The 18,393-nt window shown below is 55.3% G+C and overlaps 1 protein-coding gene across 1 annotated transcript in view; it reads right to left on the reverse strand.

Moving 5' to 3' along the window:
* MFHAS1 (multifunctional ROCO family signaling regulator 1) overlaps positions 1-17,473 on the reverse strand; it is a 44,824-nt gene extending 27,351 nt beyond the window's left edge. The window contains 3 exon segments of the mRNA XM_056803470.1: positions 14,284-14,401; positions 14,403-14,670; positions 14,705-17,473. Of these exon segments, the coding sequence (XP_056659448.1) occupies positions 14,284-14,401; positions 14,403-14,670; positions 14,705-17,337 (3,019 nt within the window). The 5' untranslated portion in view covers positions 17,338-17,473.
* Positions 17,474-18,393: the final 920 nt, after the last annotated feature.

Below are 18,393 nucleotides of genomic sequence, written 5' to 3' on the forward strand. Positions count from 1 at the left end.
CATTTAATCTCTGTTTCCTCATTTGATATATATTTATATAGAAAATAATAGTGCTTACCTTCCAGGGTTGATGAGAGGATCAAATGAGATGAAATTTGTAAACTGCTTAGCACAGTGCCTAATATATAGTTGCTATCCAATGCATGCAACTTCCTTCCTTCCTTCCTTCCTTGCTTCCTTCCTTCCTTGCTTCCTTGCTTCCTTCCTTCCTTCCTTCCTTCCTTCCTTCCTTCCTTCCTTCCTTCCTTCCTTCCTTCCTTCCTTCCTTCCTTCCTTTCTCTCTCCCTTCCTTCCTTTCATCAGGTAGCCAGAGAGAGTACAATGTGATTGGAGTGGGCCTGAAACCCAGATCTGGATAGTGTTCTGAGTAGGGGATGAATGGAAAAGTAATTATTTAGTGCTTAGTCTGTGCCAAGAACAGAGTGGTTATGTGGCCTGGCCATCCCCAGGGGTTCTGGGAGGGCCTGGGGCAGGGGCTGAGGCAGGGGTCAGGAGGGAGAGGCATACAGTGATTTCAGTAGGGCAAAGGCTACCAGTTCCAGGGCTCTCTTCTCAGTCTTGCTTTTGTATTGATTGGTATAGACCAGAAGCATTCTTCATGAGGGTTGAGAGAGGAGAAACTTCTCCCCTCAGTTCCGCAGGGTTAGTTTTCCCAAGTGGGTTCCTGGGGTGACTGGACCATCCAGATCGCTGTACTTTTCACAGATAGGACAAGTGAGCCTTCTGAGTGAAGTGCAGAGGGAGGTTCTAGATGCCCCAGAGGTAGCAGAGGTGAAGACTCCCAAAGGCTGTGGAGCTAGAGGAGGGATATGCCTGGTGGGTGGCATGTATGCCAAGGGGCTTCCATGTATCATCAAGAGACCCAGAGGAAGGACTCCAGAGTGGCGTCCTGAGGAGACATCTGGGAGAAGCTAGATGAGAGTCCCACATGAGATGGTGGGGTGTGGATGGGCTGCCATCTGCGTCCCTAGAGGGATAATCCATACCAATGAGCTCTTGGATCCATCGAAGTATCAAAGAAGGAAAGTTCATTAGGTGATTTCCTCATATTGATCTGGGAGCCTGACAGGACACTCACTATTTTTCCTATCTTACAGATGGGGAAACTGAGGCATAGGAGGCTAAATGACTTACCAGGGCCTCACAGCTAGTGAGTGTCAAGGCTAGGATCTGAACTCACATCATTCTAGTTCTGAGCATTTTTTCTGTCCCATTATACTGCTGATCGATCCCCTTCAGTATCTCCCACATCCCCAGAGATAAGGGAACAGGAGCCCATCCAGAGGAAGCCCTACAGGGGCCCTAATCCATCATCATCATCAAAGGGTATCTTTTCACTAGGTGTCCAAAAGGGAGAAAAGTGTACCATTCTTCTATAGCCACTTGTTTACATTTGTCCCACAGAAAGGAAAAATAAAACCATTTCGATCTTCCTGCTGGAAATTCCACTCTGATCTTTAATAATGAATGCTAAACACTGTCAAGTTTCAGTGGCTACAATGACAATGCTTTGCCTACTTAGGGATTACATGGCACAAATCCAGGGATCTAATTTAATGCCCATTTCCTGGAGAAGAGCCCACTTGTTCACCCAGCTGCTCCTGCCCTCACAACGTTCCCTCTTCTACATTAGGCAATGGAATGAATCATGTTATAATCTAACTACAATGGTCTTCAAATTAACGTTGGAAAAAACAGGACTCATTCTCTCTCTCTCTCTGTCTCTCTCTCTCCCTCTGTTTCTCTCTCCCTCCCTCTCTCTCTCTCTCTCTCTCTCTCTCTCTCTCTGTCTCTGTCTGTCTCTGTCTCTCTCTCTCTGTCTGTCTCTCTCTCTCCCTCTCTCTCTCTCTCTCTCTCTCTCTCTCTCTCTCTCTGTCTCTCTCCCTCTCTCTCTGTCTCTCTCTGTTTCTCTCTCTCTCTCTCTCTGTCTCTCTCCCTCTCTCTCTGTCTCTCTCTGTTTCTCTCTCTCTCTCTCTCTCTGTCTCTCTCTGTCTCTGTCTCTCTCCCTCTCCCTCTCTCTCTGTCTCTCTGTCTCTCTCTCTGTCTCTCTCTCTCTCTCTCTCCCTCCCTCCCTCCTAGTGTCCTCCTTCTGTCCTAGTGACAAAATGGCAAGGGCTAGGCAAAAGGAGTTAAGTGACTTGCCCAGAATCATACAGCTAGGAAATGTCTGAGGCCAGATTTGAACCCAGGTTCTCCCAACTCCAGGCCTATCCTGTGCTCTATCCACTGTGCTACCAAGTTCTCTTAAAAGTCATCCCTCCCCTCTTTGTGAGAGCTCTCCTGTCTCTGGGTCATATTCCTGCTCCAACAATGTACTTCTGCTTAAATCTGTGGCAGCAGCTATCATTCTGCCATGTTTATTGGGGTTCATCTATGTGACCCTTTTGTATAGTTCCTTGAAGTAGACCAGAGTCCTGACCAGAATCTACTGAGCCCTTCCTCTGATGCAGCAACCCGGCATCGAGGGGCCTGTATTCTTCAAAGTGATGCCAGGAGGGCACAAGCTCTGGGAGGTCTGGCCAAGCTGGAAAGCCTTCAAGGATGGTCTCAGCCACACGTGAAGTCAACTTTCCAAGGACCAGCTAAGCTGGCAACCCCTCTTCTCTACTAGGCTGGCTGCTTGGGTTTTTTGATCAGAGAACCCATGAAAAAAATACAAAATGGTCCTTGGTCCTACAAGGTGCCCCACTCCCCTTGCCTCCACAGGGATGGCGGAAAAAAAGCAACATTTTTTAGACTATCTTCAAACCTTAGTTTGGCAGCTGGTGCACTAAATGAGAGATCTTTGTGCAATAAGTGGATCAAACTAGCACAAGCTGTGCTGCCATGATTGCTATGAATGAAACCAGAAGAGACTGGGGATTTGTAGCTCAGTGATACTGAGGTTCTTAAAAGGACACCATAGGGTTGGCTACCTCTTCTTTTATGTGTATTGATATCTTTCATTTGAACATCCCCATTCATTTCTGAATCCATCTTTTCCCAATCCAACAAGCCATCCTCTGTAACAAAGACTGAAAAAAGGAGCCAGTAAAACCAAAGATGCAGTACGCCACCCCAATAAACTTCCTTCTTTGCAAAGAAGAGGGAAGGGTAGTGTATTTCTTCCACTGTCTTCTAGAGCCAAGCTCAATGATCAGAGCTTCCATTTTCTTTTCCTTTCTGTTCTTTCCATTTACATAGTTATCATCACTCTATATACTATTTAACTAGTCCTGTTGGCTTTATTCTATATCAGTTCATGTCAGTCCTAGAACTATCCTGGGCTCATGTAATTTCTCTGCCATTTCTAAATTTGCCATCATTCATACCAATTCCTCTTCCCTCTTCTCTCCGACACATACTTGTACCTCCTTCCTACGTGTTGTCTTCTATTAGAGTGGAAGCCTCTTGAGGGCAGAGCCTTTCTTTTTGTTTGTATTGTATCCCCAGCAAGTGCTGAACAAATAAATGTCTTACTGTTCATTCATGCCTTCCCAGTTTTTCAGTATTCTTCACATTCACGATTTCTCACACCACACTAATATTCTTTGAACTGGCTTTATCATTCATTGGAAGCTTAGTTTCATGAGGTGCTTAGTCAGTGCTCATAGCAGTACTTTCAAAAGTGTTGGAAAAAAAGACCACCAAGAAATTACTTGCTTACTTGCTAAAGTCTGCTCCCAAGGATGAAGAGGCAGAAATATGCTACAAAAACATCGAGAAGACCCTCCAAATGAAATCCAGGTATGCCTTAAAAATCACAGATGGTGATGCAAAGAGGTAGGGATAGAGGGGAAGATAAAAAAGTCAAAGTGAAGTGACACTTAGAAGCTTCCCAGCTATAAATCATGAATATATTCTCTGAGAAAGACGCAGGAGGAGCTATACGTGACGATTTCAGGAAGCCAACCTTCAAAACTAAGCAGGCTCTTTTAACAGACAGAACTGTAACTGACTGGCTACCAAAAGAGGAGTTGCAGTAGAACTAGGGGACAGTGTCCAATCAGACTGTCCATTTCTTAGCCCAACAATCAAGATCAACGCCAAATCAGAATAAGAATGAGAGGATACATATCAGCTTGACCCATGTAAACAAGCCACTGATGTTTAAAAAAAAAAAAAGGAAAAGAAGAAAAGGATAAAGGAACAGACATCAACATGGCCTATTCCCATTGGGAATGGAGCTTCAATGGATATAAAGCAATTCCCAGACTAAGGAGGTCAGGAGAGCCTAGGAAGTGTCTCAGCTGTTAAACACTTGACCTCTCTGCAAAGTGCAATAATCAAAGGAACACCTGAAGTCCCATAGAGGGGGATGATATGATGATGATACTTAAAATTTACAAAGCCTTTAAGATTTGCAAAGCACTATACACATGTTGTCTCATTTTGTCTTCACAATAAACTGATGATGGAGTTGGTGTTCTTATTCCCTCTATTTAATAAATTAAGAAACTGAGGCAGACAGGTTAGCCCAGGATCACCCAGCTAGTTTCTGACTCTGAGCCCAGATCTGTCTCTGCTGCGTCTCCTAGCTGTCTCCAGATAAGGAGAGGCAAGGGAAGGACAAACAGGCTGGCAGAAATCTTGGTGTGAGAACCATGAAATCTTGGGCTAGTGGGAGATGTGTCAGACTGGGCCACTGCATAAAGTAGCAGAGGTTGTCTTCTTCCACCAGAGTCTCTGGGTTGGATGTCTGTGAATAGCCAAGAGAAGGAGAAAGCAAACCACCAGTGGGCCAGAGAGTCCCAGAGAAGCTCTCCTTAGCATGAAGTCTTTCCTACCCTTGCCTTGTTCTGAAAGCCACATGGCACCCCTGATGGGGGCTCAATCAATGCGGCCCACAGTCAAAATAGGAATGAGGTTCAGTCCTGCTCCCCTCTCAGATGCTAAATGTGCTTATGGGTGGGAGGAGTAAAAAGGCATCTTTAAAGCCACAGCTACTGGAACCTTTTCTGTACTTTTCAAAGAACACATTATGGGAGGGAGACACTAAGTCTGGAGGCAAGAGAGTTAGCGACTTGGCTTGGCTTTGCTCTTGGCTCCCTGACTTACTCTCTTGGACAGGCCACTAAAGGTCTCTGGGCTTATACTGACCTACAAAATGAGGGACCCAAGCTAAATGGCTCCTTCCACCTCCAGATCCTAGAAGAGATCCCAGGAGGACTCCTGAGTTTGCAAGGGCAAAGGAACATTGGAGACATTTTTTTTCCAGAGAATCATTGCCTAAAAGCTAATATTTCACTGTGCAAAGTAACTGGACACAGTCACAGATGGATCTATCGGAGCCTTCTGCCTCTCCCTCCTCACACAGGGTGGCCGTAGTTCATATGGAAATTCCCCAAGAGCAGAACCTGTCCCAATTTTCGCATGGCTCAAGGACTGGGATGATTTATGGAATGGAACCAGAGAGACTGACTAGCCCCAGTGCTTCCTCTCTAGAGGCTTCCACCCTGCTGCATTAGCATCCTTCTCCGTAGGGGGACTGGCGCAGTCAGAACCTGGGCACTACTGCTGGAGTCAGTACCCTCTCTGACCCCTTCTCCACACCCCAGAGCACAGATGAAGGAGGGCATTGTCACTTGGGGGTAGCCCTCCCCAGGGCAAGGGCCCTTTCTCCTGGGTCTGGGGGGTCTCCTTCAGGGTGAGCTCTTTTCTGAATGGCACGGTTTCCAGCTCCCCGAAGGGCCTGCCAGATGTTGGTTCATCGGCTTGTCCACCTCCAGAGCGGAGGGAACAGCTGCAGCCTTCTCAGGAGGCCAAGCCTGGCCTTGGCCAGAGAGAGAGGAGCGGTGTAGTCTCTACCTGTGAGGGGGGATGCCAGCCCGAGCTGTTCTCCAGCCTGGCAGGCTCACGGGCTGTGAATCACCCAGAACACAGCTGCGCACCCGACAAACTCCAGAGGAGGATTCTGATGCCTTTCCCCCCTTTCCTTTCTCTGTTCTAGCTCTGGCTCTTCTGGGTGCCCTTGGGGAACAGTGCCCTGGGGAGCAGGAGGGAAAGGGCCAGGGGGGCTTGGGAATTCTGCTGAGGACATTTCTTTAGGGAAGCAGGAAGGATGCTTCTGGTGTTTGTGACCCAGTGCCCTCTTTTCCTTTTTGGCCCGTACCTTCTGTCTTAGAATCAATACTGTGTATCAGTTCCAAGGCAGAAGAGCAGTAAGGGAAGGCACTGGGGTTAAGGGTCACCCAGGGTCACCCAGGAAGTGTCTGAGGTCACATTTGAACCCAAGACCTCCAGTCTCTAGGCCTGGCTCTCAATACACTGAGGCATCTACCTGCTCCTAAACCAGCTTCTAACTCAAGGCTACCAGCCATTCCTTAACCTCTCCTTTTTGGTCCCACAGAATCACCCTCTCCAGGTCCGAAGAGAACCTCAGAGGCTTCTAGTCCAACTTGCACCGGAGTCAAAGTTCTCCCTCCAATATCCTAATGTGACAAGAAGTCCTCTGGCCTTTGCATGGAGTGAGGGAAAGCCCACTCCCTCCGGAGCAGGGCCATCTTGGCTCTGCCAATATCACGGGCAGATTTCCCTTGTGCCAGAGAATGTCTCTCCCTCTCCATCGGTCTGACTATCTCCAAGGCTCTATCTCTCTCCCTCTCCCTACCTAACCCTTTTGTCTAATCTCCTGCTGGCTGTTTCAGTCCATAGTTCGGAAGGAGCGTCAGTGGCGGGCTTCTCCCTGCACTATTTCCCCCACGTCCCTCCCTGGGCTGAGAAGGTGCCTTTCCAAAGCCTTCCTGCTGTCCTGGCATGCTCGGACCTGTTGGCTCCAGCCGCCGATGCTGCAGCTGGCCCTGCCAGGGAGGTGAGTCACTCCCCAGGCTGCCTTCGGGTTCAGCTGGGCAAGAATCAGATCCTGCTTTACAAGAGAAGGTGTCGGGAAGCACGCAAACAGATCTGAGTGGCTGGACTGTGACCCAAGTACACACGGGGAGAACGCCCCTAGCCTGCATCACCACCATGCCAGCTGTGGCTGCTACAGAAGGACCTGTAGCAACAAGATCCTGCTCTTCCGGGGAACCCCATCGTCATGTTGGGGCTCGAGAGGAATCCTGGGACAGGAATGACTCCTTCCCTACGGGTCTTCCTGTGTCTACTCTCTCCACCCCCTCCCTCCATCCCTTCCTCATAGCACGCTAGGATGGGTTTACTCCCAGATCCATTCAGGCACTCCTCTGCTCTAAACCCTCCTGTGGCTCCCTCCTGAGCCTCAGACACCCAGAACTCCCTGATTCCTGGCCTGATTCTCTATCCACTGAACCATCTATCAGCCCCCTCCATAAACTTTCATAAAAGGAGTCTAAGTGGGGGCAGCTAGGTGGTTCAGTGGACTGAGAGACAGGAGATGCTGGGTTTAAATCTGGCCTCAGACACTTTCTGGCTGGGTGACCCTGGGCAAGTCACTTAACCCCCATTCTTCTTTTGTCTTGGAGCTGATACACAGTATTGGTTCTAGGATGGAAGGTAAGGATTTAAAAATGAGTTAATGTTCTAAGGTAGTGATGCTCTGGGCTGCCATCTCTGATCATCTTGGCTCTCCTGTTCTCGCCCTGGGACAAGCCAAGGATCTGCTCTTTTAGCCATGTCCCCGTTTAAATGGGTCAGGCAGGAGTCGCCATCTATGCCATTCAGAAGAGTTTTGTTCCTTCTTCCAGTTTGGAAGTGGTTTTCCTTTTTGCTCTCAAAGGCAGACCGTCCAGCCTCCCAAAAGGATCGCCTCCTCCGGCAGCCTCATGGAGAATCCAAGTGGCTTTATTTTCTGGGAAGCCTTTCCGGTCCCTCAACATGAAGAAGGTGGTCCAAGGCCCAGGGACACATTTCTTGTGTCTGGATCAAGCTGGCCTCCTCTAGCTTCCTCTTGAGGCTGGGGACCCTGCCAGGGAGGCCCAGAGACCACTGCAGAGCCCTGGGGCTCGGTGCCAGTCGTGGTCTGTGGAGGGCCTAGCAGGGGATGGGGGAGGTTGGCCATGGGCGAGGGTCCTGTCAGGGAGGCCCGCAGGCTCCGTGGTCTGTGTGGGGGTGGGGGGAGGCCAGCCACTGAGTGATGGATTCTTTGGCAACAAGAACTCTTGAACCCAAGATTACCAAGTGGCCCTCACTCCTATTGGGCAAAGAGAGGAGGGCCAGAGAGGTCAGTGGGATGATGAATGCCATCCCAGGAGCACTGGAGGGGACCAGTAGTTGCCAGATAGGCCTAGGGGAACCAGAGAAAGAGGGAAGACTGTTTTGTAGGTCACCACAGCCTCCAGCCCCACTGAAAAGTAGCCAGAGTAAGACCCTCGCCTCTTTTGCTTCATTAGTCAAACTAAGAGCGCCATTCAAGGAAAGGAAGGACAAGAGGCTCTGCCGTGATGAAGGGGACCCTGTGGGGAGAGGGGCAGAAAGGACAGGGGGCAGGAGAGGCCCTCGGAGGCCAGAGAACATCCAGCAGAGCTACAGGGAAGACGAAAAGGGGAGCCACTTCCAGCTTCTGAACAAGACTACATTCTTCTAGTCATTCAACAAATTTGCGAAGTACCTGCTTTGTCTGGACTTGGTGCTTAGTCTTGGGGCTGGGGCAGGAGGGAAGCTGTTTCCAGGGTCCAGGAGCACACATGCAGCAGGGCAAGAAGACCCTTTGGCCATAAATAAGCCCATTGCAAGGCAAAAGGTGCGGACGCTGGGGGTGCCCTGTAAGGCAGACCCACGTGCTGTCTAGAGGAAGGCCAGAGAGAGAGGGGACGCTGCTGCCTGGGCCCAGGGAAGCTTCGACATTTGGGGGGCATTTAAAACTAGGCTTGACTGATCTTGTCTACTGACATCCCCTCTGCAACGTTCCCTCTCTCCCAAGAGACCACCCTTACTAGAAAGAATTTCTTAAAAATAGAAAAGAAAAAAGGAATCCCCGAAACCCATCAAAAAGGTTCAAAAATCGGAAATTACACGTAACCCCCAGCGTGCCGTGTCTGGGGAGCCTGACCTGGAGATACCAAGATACCAGAGGGGAGGAGATGGGCCACTGTCAAACGCAAAAGAGCCGGGGACCGGAACTGCGACGCCATCACTACAGGGAACTCCTAGGGGAGGAATGGGGGGAAGGGAGGGCATGCTTGCTTGCCTCAGTTTCCTCATCTGTAAAATGGGCGGCAGAAGGACACAGCACCCCACCCTAATATCTTTGCCAAGAACTCAAGAAGAGTCAAATGAGACGGAGCAACAACTCCCCTCTACCAGCTCAGGAAGGCACCTACAGACAGAGGGAGTGACCGCCTGGACTTCCGAGGTTGCCCATGGGAGGGTTGGAACACAGGCCTTTCTGGCTCCAGGGCGGGCCCCCTAGCCACTATGCCACACCACTGCCAGAGAAAGGTAACCCCAATCCAGAGAGCACAAAGGATGCGTTCCTTTTGCTCTCTCTCTTCCCCAGAGCATCTTACACACACTCAGAAAAAGAGAGCGCCGTGGGGCCATCCAGCACCCTTTGGGGGGCAGCCTATGCCCTGGGATGCCAGGACCAAGGAAGCGGAGGCCCAGAGGGGGAACAGCCTCCGACCCCACACCAAGGCTCTTTTCCCCCAATCCCAGGCAAGCAAACCTATTTTTCAAGGGCTTAAATAAACAAGAGCTACGATTATTGATCTTTGATCAGAGGTGAGGGACCTACAGCAATGGTTCCAAGAGAGAGGGCCTGGCACCCAGTAGGTGCTAAAGACACGCATGTTCTCTTCCCCACCTCCTAGACAAGGGAATCCTCTCGCTCTGGGTTGTTCAGATAGAAAGCAGGGTAATAGGGATCGGGGACTTTGTAGCTGGGTAGCTCAGTGGATGGAGAGCCAGGCCCAGAGACAGGAGGTCCTGGGTTCCAATCTGGCCTCAGACACTTCCCAGCTGGGTGACCCTGGGCAAGTCACTTGACCCCATGGCCTAGCCCTTACCGCTCATCTGCCTTGGAACCGATCCACATGATTGATTCTCAGATGGAAGGTGAGGGTTAAAAACAAAAAAACCATGATAAAAACGTTAGCCACTAATCATGAGGGCCAGGATTGTTCTCCATTCAGTCTCTTTCTGTTGTGTGACCAGCTGTTGCTACCTTTACAGCAAAATCAATGGGTATTGATTTCTTTTGTTTTTCCAGCGCCTAACGGTCCCCTCCATCCCTTCCTTTCCCCCTCCTGGGCCGCCAGCCCTTGTGACCGAGGATGTTTCTGTGTGAATACCCAACAGCCCTCTCCCAGTGCCAGCAGAGTGAGAGTGAGGACAACCGCGGTGGAGCTATCCGGGAGGAGACCCAGCGCTGTAGGCCCGGCTCCCTCACTCCCTTCTCTCGGCATTTCTTTTCCTCCATTCTCTTTCCTGCCGTTCTGGGAACATCTCCAGCCTTGCAGAAAGGAGAGAGGGACCCCTTGCTCTTTGGCCAGGAGCACACAAGGCAGAAATCCACCCCAGAAGGGCACAAATAGCTCACGCTTTGCTCCCACCCCAGAAACTTAATCATTTCAGGATTTTTCAACCATATGTTTATTTTTCTCTTGCAGAAGTCTCAATAGAAGTCCCTGCCCGCTCTGCAGACTCGATGCCACCTGCAAAGCTGGGTCACTGATCTGAAGGGGGAAAGGAGAGGCACAGGACAGGAGCCCCACTGGGCATCCGCTCTACGCATCAGCCAAAGGACTCCCCATGGCTGCCTACCGCCCAAGCGGCAGGGCCCTGGCAAGCTCTGTCCCCCGGCTTGGAAATCTTAGCTTCCATCGAAGCTGCGCCCATGGACCAGAGCCTCCAGGAGACTGTTCCTCGTTCCCTTAAGTGGTGAGTCATGTCTCCATCCTCAAATGCATCTATGTGTGTATATTGATATCTATTTATATATGTGTAGAACCGGAAAGCTAGAAATAGAGGGGGGGGGGGGGCGACGCGCGCGGGAATTAGCTCTTTTTATATGCTATGTCCCACCTTCTGCTCAGGTCACCGACGAGCATCCTGAGGGTCAGGGCTTACATTTGCCTCCGTATCACTGGACTTGGCACACAGTAGGTGCTCGGGAAATAAGTGAATCGGATTGGATTGTTTCATGTCTGGTTTCCTTCTTTGGAGGACCTCCAGCTTTGGAGCTGAGGTGCATGTGTCTGGGGAGTCTCATCAAGCAGCCTGGGTAGAACTGGGGTGTCCCAAGCGCTGGCACCCCTTGTTTGGATCACCGAGGCCACTCTCCTCTCCCTTATCTCTTGGAATGCTGCTGTCTCTTGGTTCTCTTCCTACCTACCTACTTGGCTTTTCTGACTTCTTTTCTGATCTTCAGCTTTCTTATGCCCCTCAAACATGGGCCTCCCAAAGGCTCTGCCCTGAACCCTCCTCTTCTTCTCTTCTCTTCTCTTCTCTTCTCTTCTCTTCTCTCTCTTCTCTTCTCTTCTCTTCTCTTCTCTTCTCTTCTCTCTTCTTCTTCTCTTCTCTTCTCTTCTCTCTCTTCTCTTCTCTTCTCTTCTCTTCTCTTCTTCTCTTCTCTTCTCTTCTCTTCTCTTCCTCTTCTTCTCTTCTTTCCTCTTCTCTTCTCTTCTCTTCTCTTCTCTTCTCTTTCTCTTCTCTTCTCTTCTCTTCTCTTCTCTTCTTTCCTCTTCTCTTCTCTTCTCTTCTCTTCTCTTCTCTTCTCTTCTCTTCTCTTCTCTTCTCTTCTCTTCTCTTCTCTTCTCTTCTCTTCTTTCTCTTCTCTCTTCTCTTTCTCTTCTCTTCCTCTTTCTCTTCTCTTCTCTTCTCTTCTCTTTCTCTTCTCTTCCTTTCTCTTCTCTTTCTTCTCTTCTCTTCTCTTTCTTCTCTTCTCTTTCTCTTCTCTTCTCTTCTCTCTCTTCTCTTTCTCTTCTCTTCTCTTCTCTTCTTCTCTTCTCTTCTCTTCTCTTCTCTTCTCTTCTCTCGTCCTTAGAATATTTCAATTGCCACAGCTTTCATGATACCTCCATCCAGAAGACTCCCAAGGGCAAATGTCCCAGCCTCTTTCACAAATTCCAAAATGGAATCTCCATCAGATACTTCTATCCAGATGGAGGTGAAAGAGTTCTGGACTTGGAGTCAGGAAAACCTTTGTTCAAATTCTGCCTCAGAAGCTTCCTGGCTATGGAACCCTGGCCAAGTCACTTAATTTCATTAGCCTCAGTCTCCTCATCTGTAAAAAAGTGGGGTGGGCTCAATGGTGTTTAAGACTTCTCTAAGAATAATCTCAAGATTCTCTATTCAAACCTCACTAATTTTCCTACTTCTGCTCCAAACTCCATCTCCAAAACAGCTTTTCCACTCATTGACTGCCCTCTATTCCCGTAGACCCCACTCCAGTTTAGGCCATTGCTTTTCTCCCCAAGGGTACCCTAAGAAGCTCCTCTTGGCTGATGTTGGGCCTTCACTTCTCCGACATCTTTCTCATGGCTGCCCAAGCACCTAACTCATTCCTCTGGTCATGGGTACCCTTTGCTCAAAACTCCCCAGGATTTTCTGAATATGCTATTGGCTCCTGAACCCAGACTCCTACTTACTTCCCTATCCATTCTCTACGCCCCAGACAAATCAGTGCATCCCCCCCTGCCCATCACGATGCTGCCCCTTCCCATCAGCATGGGGCCTCCGTTCCCCCCGTCTCTCACATTTGGAATAGACTCTGTCCCCATGCCAGGTCCATCTGCTCAAGTCCACCTTGTTCCTTCCTTCAAGAATCATTTTGGGCTCTTCTCCCGGGAACCCTTTCTTGACCTAACCTGCGCCCACCCCCTTTCCAAAGGAACGTGCCATCGAGTTCTCTGGGCATTTAGCCTGGGCCTCTTGGCATTCCTCTGGCCCTGCCTTGTCTTGCAGGCAGGTTTCCCCTCTCCTCAGCATGAGGCTGCAAACCCCTCGTGTCCCCTAGCGCCCTGCACGGGGCGGGGATGGAAGCCAGGCTGGCCCCTTGCCCAGGGGAGCAGATAGCCTCTCTCTCCTCTAAGCTGGGCTCCCTCGGGCCCAGATAACCAGTGTCTGCCCAGCTTCTGAGAACAGAGAGGGAATTCAAGAGAGCCTGAGGTGCAGGCAGGGTGGCGAGGGGCGATGAGATAACAGAGGATCTCACAGGCTCGGTTCACTGGTAATCTGGAGGCCTTTTCAGGGGATGAATGGGCCAGCCCGAGATCTGGGGCAGCCCATCGGAAACGCCTGTGTCCGGTTCCTCCGAAGTCCCAGGAGGGGAGGCCCCCTTGGATGCCCTCAGCTAAGGACACGGGTGGCCCAGGGAGGCACAGAGCTTTTTAGTCCCTGAAATGCGGCGGGAGAAGGCTGGGTAAACAGGGCCAGGGCGGGGAGGGCCCAAGTGGGGTTGGGAAGGCTGATGGGGACGAAGGCTAGAATCCATCTAAATATGTTTCTGATTAGGGCATCTGGAACAGTGTCAACTCGCCTGACCCACTCAAGGAGGCACACCTAGGGGAAAAGCTGCTGCTAGCGCTCTCAGAAAAGGGCTCTGCTCCCTGGCGTGGAGGAAGCCCAAACCCAGCCTCCCTCACAAACTCTCCCACCTCCAGGCCCATGCCAGGGGCCTCCGAGCCAACCACATCTGACGCAGCGGAGCAAAGACAAAAGCCCCCGAAGCCAGCTCTCTGAACACCAAGGAAATCCCCTTTTGCATGCCAGGGCCAATACCTCCACTCAGGGGGAGCTTGCAGGCTGCCCAGATGGGCGAGGGAAATGACCCAGACAGTCCTGGGGCCCATCCACCGGGGCTCAGGCACCCAGAGTTTTCTCTGTCCTCCCAGACAAGAAAAGGAGGGCGTGCCTTATGACACAGGTTTGGAATGTACAGGATCTAGCAGGGGAAAGCAGAGGCAGGCCGGGTGGACAGCTTGGCCCCGGGCAGGTCTGGGACACTTAGCGAATGGGGTGGGGAGGGAGGGGACGGGGCACTGAGGGGCCCTGCCAGACAGCTGGAGGTCTGGGCCACCCTCCTCTCAGGACTGGGCCAGGAGGGCCCCTGCCTCGCCCCGCTCTGTCCCTAGCTCCAGCCTGAGCGCCTGAGCACATGGGTCCTGGGGGTGGGGGGAGGAAGGAGGGGGGCTGAGCTGCACGGGACTGCAGGGGGGGGAGGGAAGGCGCGCCCCAGGTCACAGATGGGATTTGACTCTTCCTCTTTGCGGGGCTGCTTAATAGGCGGGCGGCCCTGCTTCCCAGGCGGGCCCCTCCAATGAAGGGCCTTCCAGGTCCCTGCAGCCTGCCAAGCACCCTCAGGCCCAAGCTCACAAGGAGCACCAGCCCCGCTAGCCCCTCCTCACACCACGAACAGCGCCCTCCCGCCCGGGGTCCGCAGCGGCTCACCTGGGAAGGCGTGTGGGCTGGGGGAGCCTCTCTTAAGGCACTTGGAGCAGAGGATGTGCACGGTGTAGCAGAGGCCGGGCCACTCCTGAAGCAGGGCATCCAGCTCCTCGAGCAGCGGGGGTGATGGCCTGCCACGCCGTCCAGATGTTGGGCAGCGAGGCGTGGCTGGCGATGGACAGGGTGTCGCCGCCGCAGCGGCTGGGCCTGTAGCTCACCACCACCGGCACCTTCCCGCGGTAGGCGAAGATCTGGAAGTTGCCGTCGGAGCGCTGCACCACGTGCCGGTTGATCTGGACGCTGTAGCGGGCAAACAGGCCCGGGGGAAAGAGCACGGGGAAGCTGTAGCGGATCTGCAGCTGCTCCGCCACGAAGGACTGGCCGGCCAGGGGCCGCCGCGGCAGCTTCCGCGGCGGCCCCCGAGCCCGGCTGGCGGAGCCAGGCCTCCGCCGTGGGGGGCACCTCAGTGTGGTGCACATAGCAGGGGAACTTGTACCAGGAGGCGGCGGCCCCATTCAGCGCCTTGCCCTTGGCCTTGTTGAGGCAGTAGCAGAGCCCCATCTTCTCCAGCAGCTCCAAGAGCAGCTGCAGGTCCTGGGGTGCCTGCACGTGGGGCCGCAGCAGCAGCCGGATAACGTGGGCGGGCAGCAGGCCGTGCAGGAGGAAGCCCTCCACGTAGTGGTGCAGCTGGGCCGCCCGCAGCGGATCCTCCCCCTGGGTGCCGAGCAGCAGCTTGCGCAGCAGCAGGCCCGCGTTGCGCTGGAAGAAGACGTTGAGGATGTCGATGAGGCGCGGCAGGTTGTGGAAGACGTGCTCCTTGAGGGCAGCGCTGTCCTCGAAGTAGAGCAGCTTGCCGCTCTCGTGCAGGTAGGACAGGGCGCTCTGCAGCCGGTCCTCCGTCAGGCCGGCCTGCAGGCCCAGGCGCGCCGAGTCCCACCAGCTAAGCCACAGGCGCTCGGCCTGCGGCCGCTGGAAGTGCAGCTCCTCCAGGACGTGCCAGGAGCGCGGCAGCACCCGGTGCAGGTTGGGGAAGATCTCGCGGTGCTCGGCTACGGACAGCAGCTTGGCGCGCAGCCTCTGCAGCTGCGCCGGGGCCCTGCAGCTCACGGGCAGCACCGGGGACAGGATCTGTGGCCGGTGCTTGAGCAGGTACTGCAGGTGGGCCTTGCGCCGGCGCAGGTTCTTGTCGGACACCCCGTAGTAGGCCGCGTGGGGGCTGGAGCAGCGCAGCTCGAAGTCCCTGGCCAGTGCCTCGTCCACCGCACGGGCCAGGCGGCCCAGGCCAGCCGCGTCCTGCTTCTCCTGCAGGGCGATCTGTCTGTGAATGTCCAGGCACTTTTCCTCCAGCTCCCGCTCCCCGCACAGGTCCGAGTGGGTGCCCACAATGCAGACCACGGCGTGCGGCACCCGGGCCCCCACGCAGTGCAGGAAGGATCCCACCGCAGAGGGGAAGCTGGAGGGCTCGTAGGTGGCCAGATTGACCACCAGGACATAAAGGGCTCCGGGGGAGAGGAAGAAGGGCTGGATGACCTCATAGCTCTGGTCCCCTGCCAAGTCGTAGACGATGAAGCGCAGGCCCCGGGCGGCATCAGCAGTCCAGCTGGTCACTTCGATGCCCTTGCTGTTACAGCCCGAGGCTGGGCCAAGGCCTGGGTCCAGGCCGGGGTGGTCCTTCTCCCGGCTCCTCCCCACCCGCATCCCCTCCTCCTGGTCCCCCTCGGTGAGGCACCTGCGCAAGGACGTCTTGCCCGAAGCCTTTTGGCCCAACAGCAGCAACTTGAGTCGAGGCTGCACAGCGGGCTGGGAATGGGCCAGTTCCTTCTGGTAGGCTGCGATGTAGGGGATGCCCTTCATACAGACCTCGTAGGGCGGCTGGATGAGCGGGTTGTCCTTGACCTTCCACAGCCCCACCCGAGAGAGCTGCCCGAAATTGTCCGGCAGCACGGCGATCTGGTTCCCCTGCAGCACCAGCTCTTCCAGGCCCGTCAGCTCCACGATGGAATCCGGCAGGTAGCGGATGCGGTTATTGTCCAGCCAGAGTGTGAGCAGCCTGCTCAGGCGCGAGACCAGGGCTGGCAGGGCTGTGAGCCGGTTTCGGCTCAAGTAGAGTTCCTCCAGGCTGGCCAGGGGCAGCAGGGCCCCGGGGAAGTCCTCGAAGCAATTGGAGGAGAGGTTTAGCATCCTCAGCTGCTGGAGACAGCTGAACTGGGCCGGCAGGGCCTGCAGCCCATTACTGTCCAGCATCAGGCTCTCCAGGCTGGCCAGTTGGCAGAAACCAGAGGGCAGGGTGCCCAGCTCGGCCCCACTAAGCCAGAGGATCTTGAGAGCTCGCAGGGCCCCTATCTCCTCAGGTAGGCCTCGAAGCCTGTTGCCGGACAGGTCCAGCTCCTCCAGGGTGCCCAACTGCAGGAGCTGAGGGGGGAAGGCGGTGAGCTGGTTGTGGTCCAGGTCCAGCGTGCGCAGGGCCCGCAGGCAGCCCAGGGCATCGGGCAGGTGTGGGAGCCTGTTGAAGCTGACGTCCAGCTCCTCGAGGTGTCCCAGGGAGCCCAGCTGGGCAGGCAGGTCGGCCAGCTGGTTGTGACTGAGGTTGAGTTTGCGCAGCTGGGGCAGGGCGCTCAGCACCTCGGCGGCCACAGCGCCCAGCCGGTTGTGGCTCACGTCCAGCTCGGTGAGGCGGGCACCCAACTGGCCCAGCAGAGGGGGCAGCCTGGGCAGGCGGTTCCGGCGCAGAACCAGGCCCCGCAGGAGGGGCAAGCTGCCCAGGGCGGTGGCCAGGCCGGCGGGCAGCTCGTCCAGGGCATTGTTGCCCAAGTTGAGCACCTCCACGTCGGCGATATCCTGGGGCAGCACAAGCGGCGGAGGGTCCTGGACCGGCGAGGGGCTGGGCGGCCGGGGGCCGGTGCCCGGGTCCGAGGAAGCTGCGGCCGCGGCTCCGCTCAGGCTCAGCTGCCGCAGGTTGCCCCTCAGCTTGCGCGCTCGGAGGGCAGCCTCCCGCCACAGGCGAGCAGTCTTCAGGTCGCCGCCGCCGCCGCCGCCGCCGCCGTCAGTGCCGGCCATGGCGGGCCCGCTACATGCCGGCCCCCGGGGTCCGCCGCGGCCGTGGCCGTGGCCGTCGGGGCGGCGGCCGGGAGGGCGGCCCGGGGCGGCTGGCGGGCGGCAGCAGTAGCGGCGGGGAGGCGCTGGAGGCTCGGGGGGCCGGGCGCCGCGAGCATCCTCCTCCCTCACATGGCCCGCGACAGAGCCACAACGCTGCCCCCGCCTGCTGCCCGCTGCCCGCTGCCCCGGACCACCGCCTGCCGCTCGCTGTCCACTACCCACCGCCTCCTGCCCGCAGCTCGCCCGCTGCCAGTAGCCCGCAGCCCACTGCTAGCCCTCGGCCCCTGTTCCAGCAGCGGCTGGTGCTGTTCTCCCCGGCTGGTGCTGCCGCCAGCCGCGCCTCTGCCGCAGCCGACGCTGCTCGGCAGCCCGCGCTAGAGCTGGGGCTGGTGCGGTTGCTGCTTGGGCCTGGCCGCAGCCCCGGTCCCGGCCCCGGCCCCGGCCCCGGCCCCGGTTTCGGCTCCCGCTCTGCCCCAGCTCCTCTGCTCGGTCGCGTCTGCCTTCCTGTCTCCGCCCCGGCCGGCCCCGCCCCGCGACGGCTGCAGCGGCGGCAGCAGCAGCAGCAAGCTGCAGCTAGAGAGGAGGAGGAGGAGGAGGAGAAAAAAGGGAGGAGGTGAAGGGGGAGGAGGAGGAGGAGGAGGAGGAGGGAAGAAGAAGGAGGAGGAGAAGGGAAGAGGAAGAGGAAGAAGAGGGGAGAGGAAGAAGAGAGAGGAGGGAGGAAGAGGAGGAGAGGAGGCTGCCCTGGGGCGGAGGTGGGGGGATCACGTGGCCAGGCTGGGCTGGGGAAGGGGTTTTTGCTCCTCCGGGCGGGCTGGCGGGCTGGGTCTGGCAAGCGGCCTGCTGCTGGGGAGGGGCTGGCTCAGGGCCGGGCGCCCGCCGGGTCCTTTGTTAGACAACCTGCACCCTGCCAGGCTTTATTCTCCCCTTCCCCACCCTCCTCCGTATTCTGAACCTGACACGGGAACCCCCTCCCCCCCAGCCCAGGCTTTCATTAGCTCCGGAAAGGGGGGCAGCGGC

This window comes from Monodelphis domestica, chromosome 6 (assembly GCF_027887165.1).
Source record: "Monodelphis domestica isolate mMonDom1 chromosome 6, mMonDom1.pri, whole genome shotgun sequence".
Lineage (NCBI taxonomy): Eukaryota > Metazoa > Chordata > Mammalia > Didelphimorphia > Didelphidae > Monodelphis > Monodelphis domestica.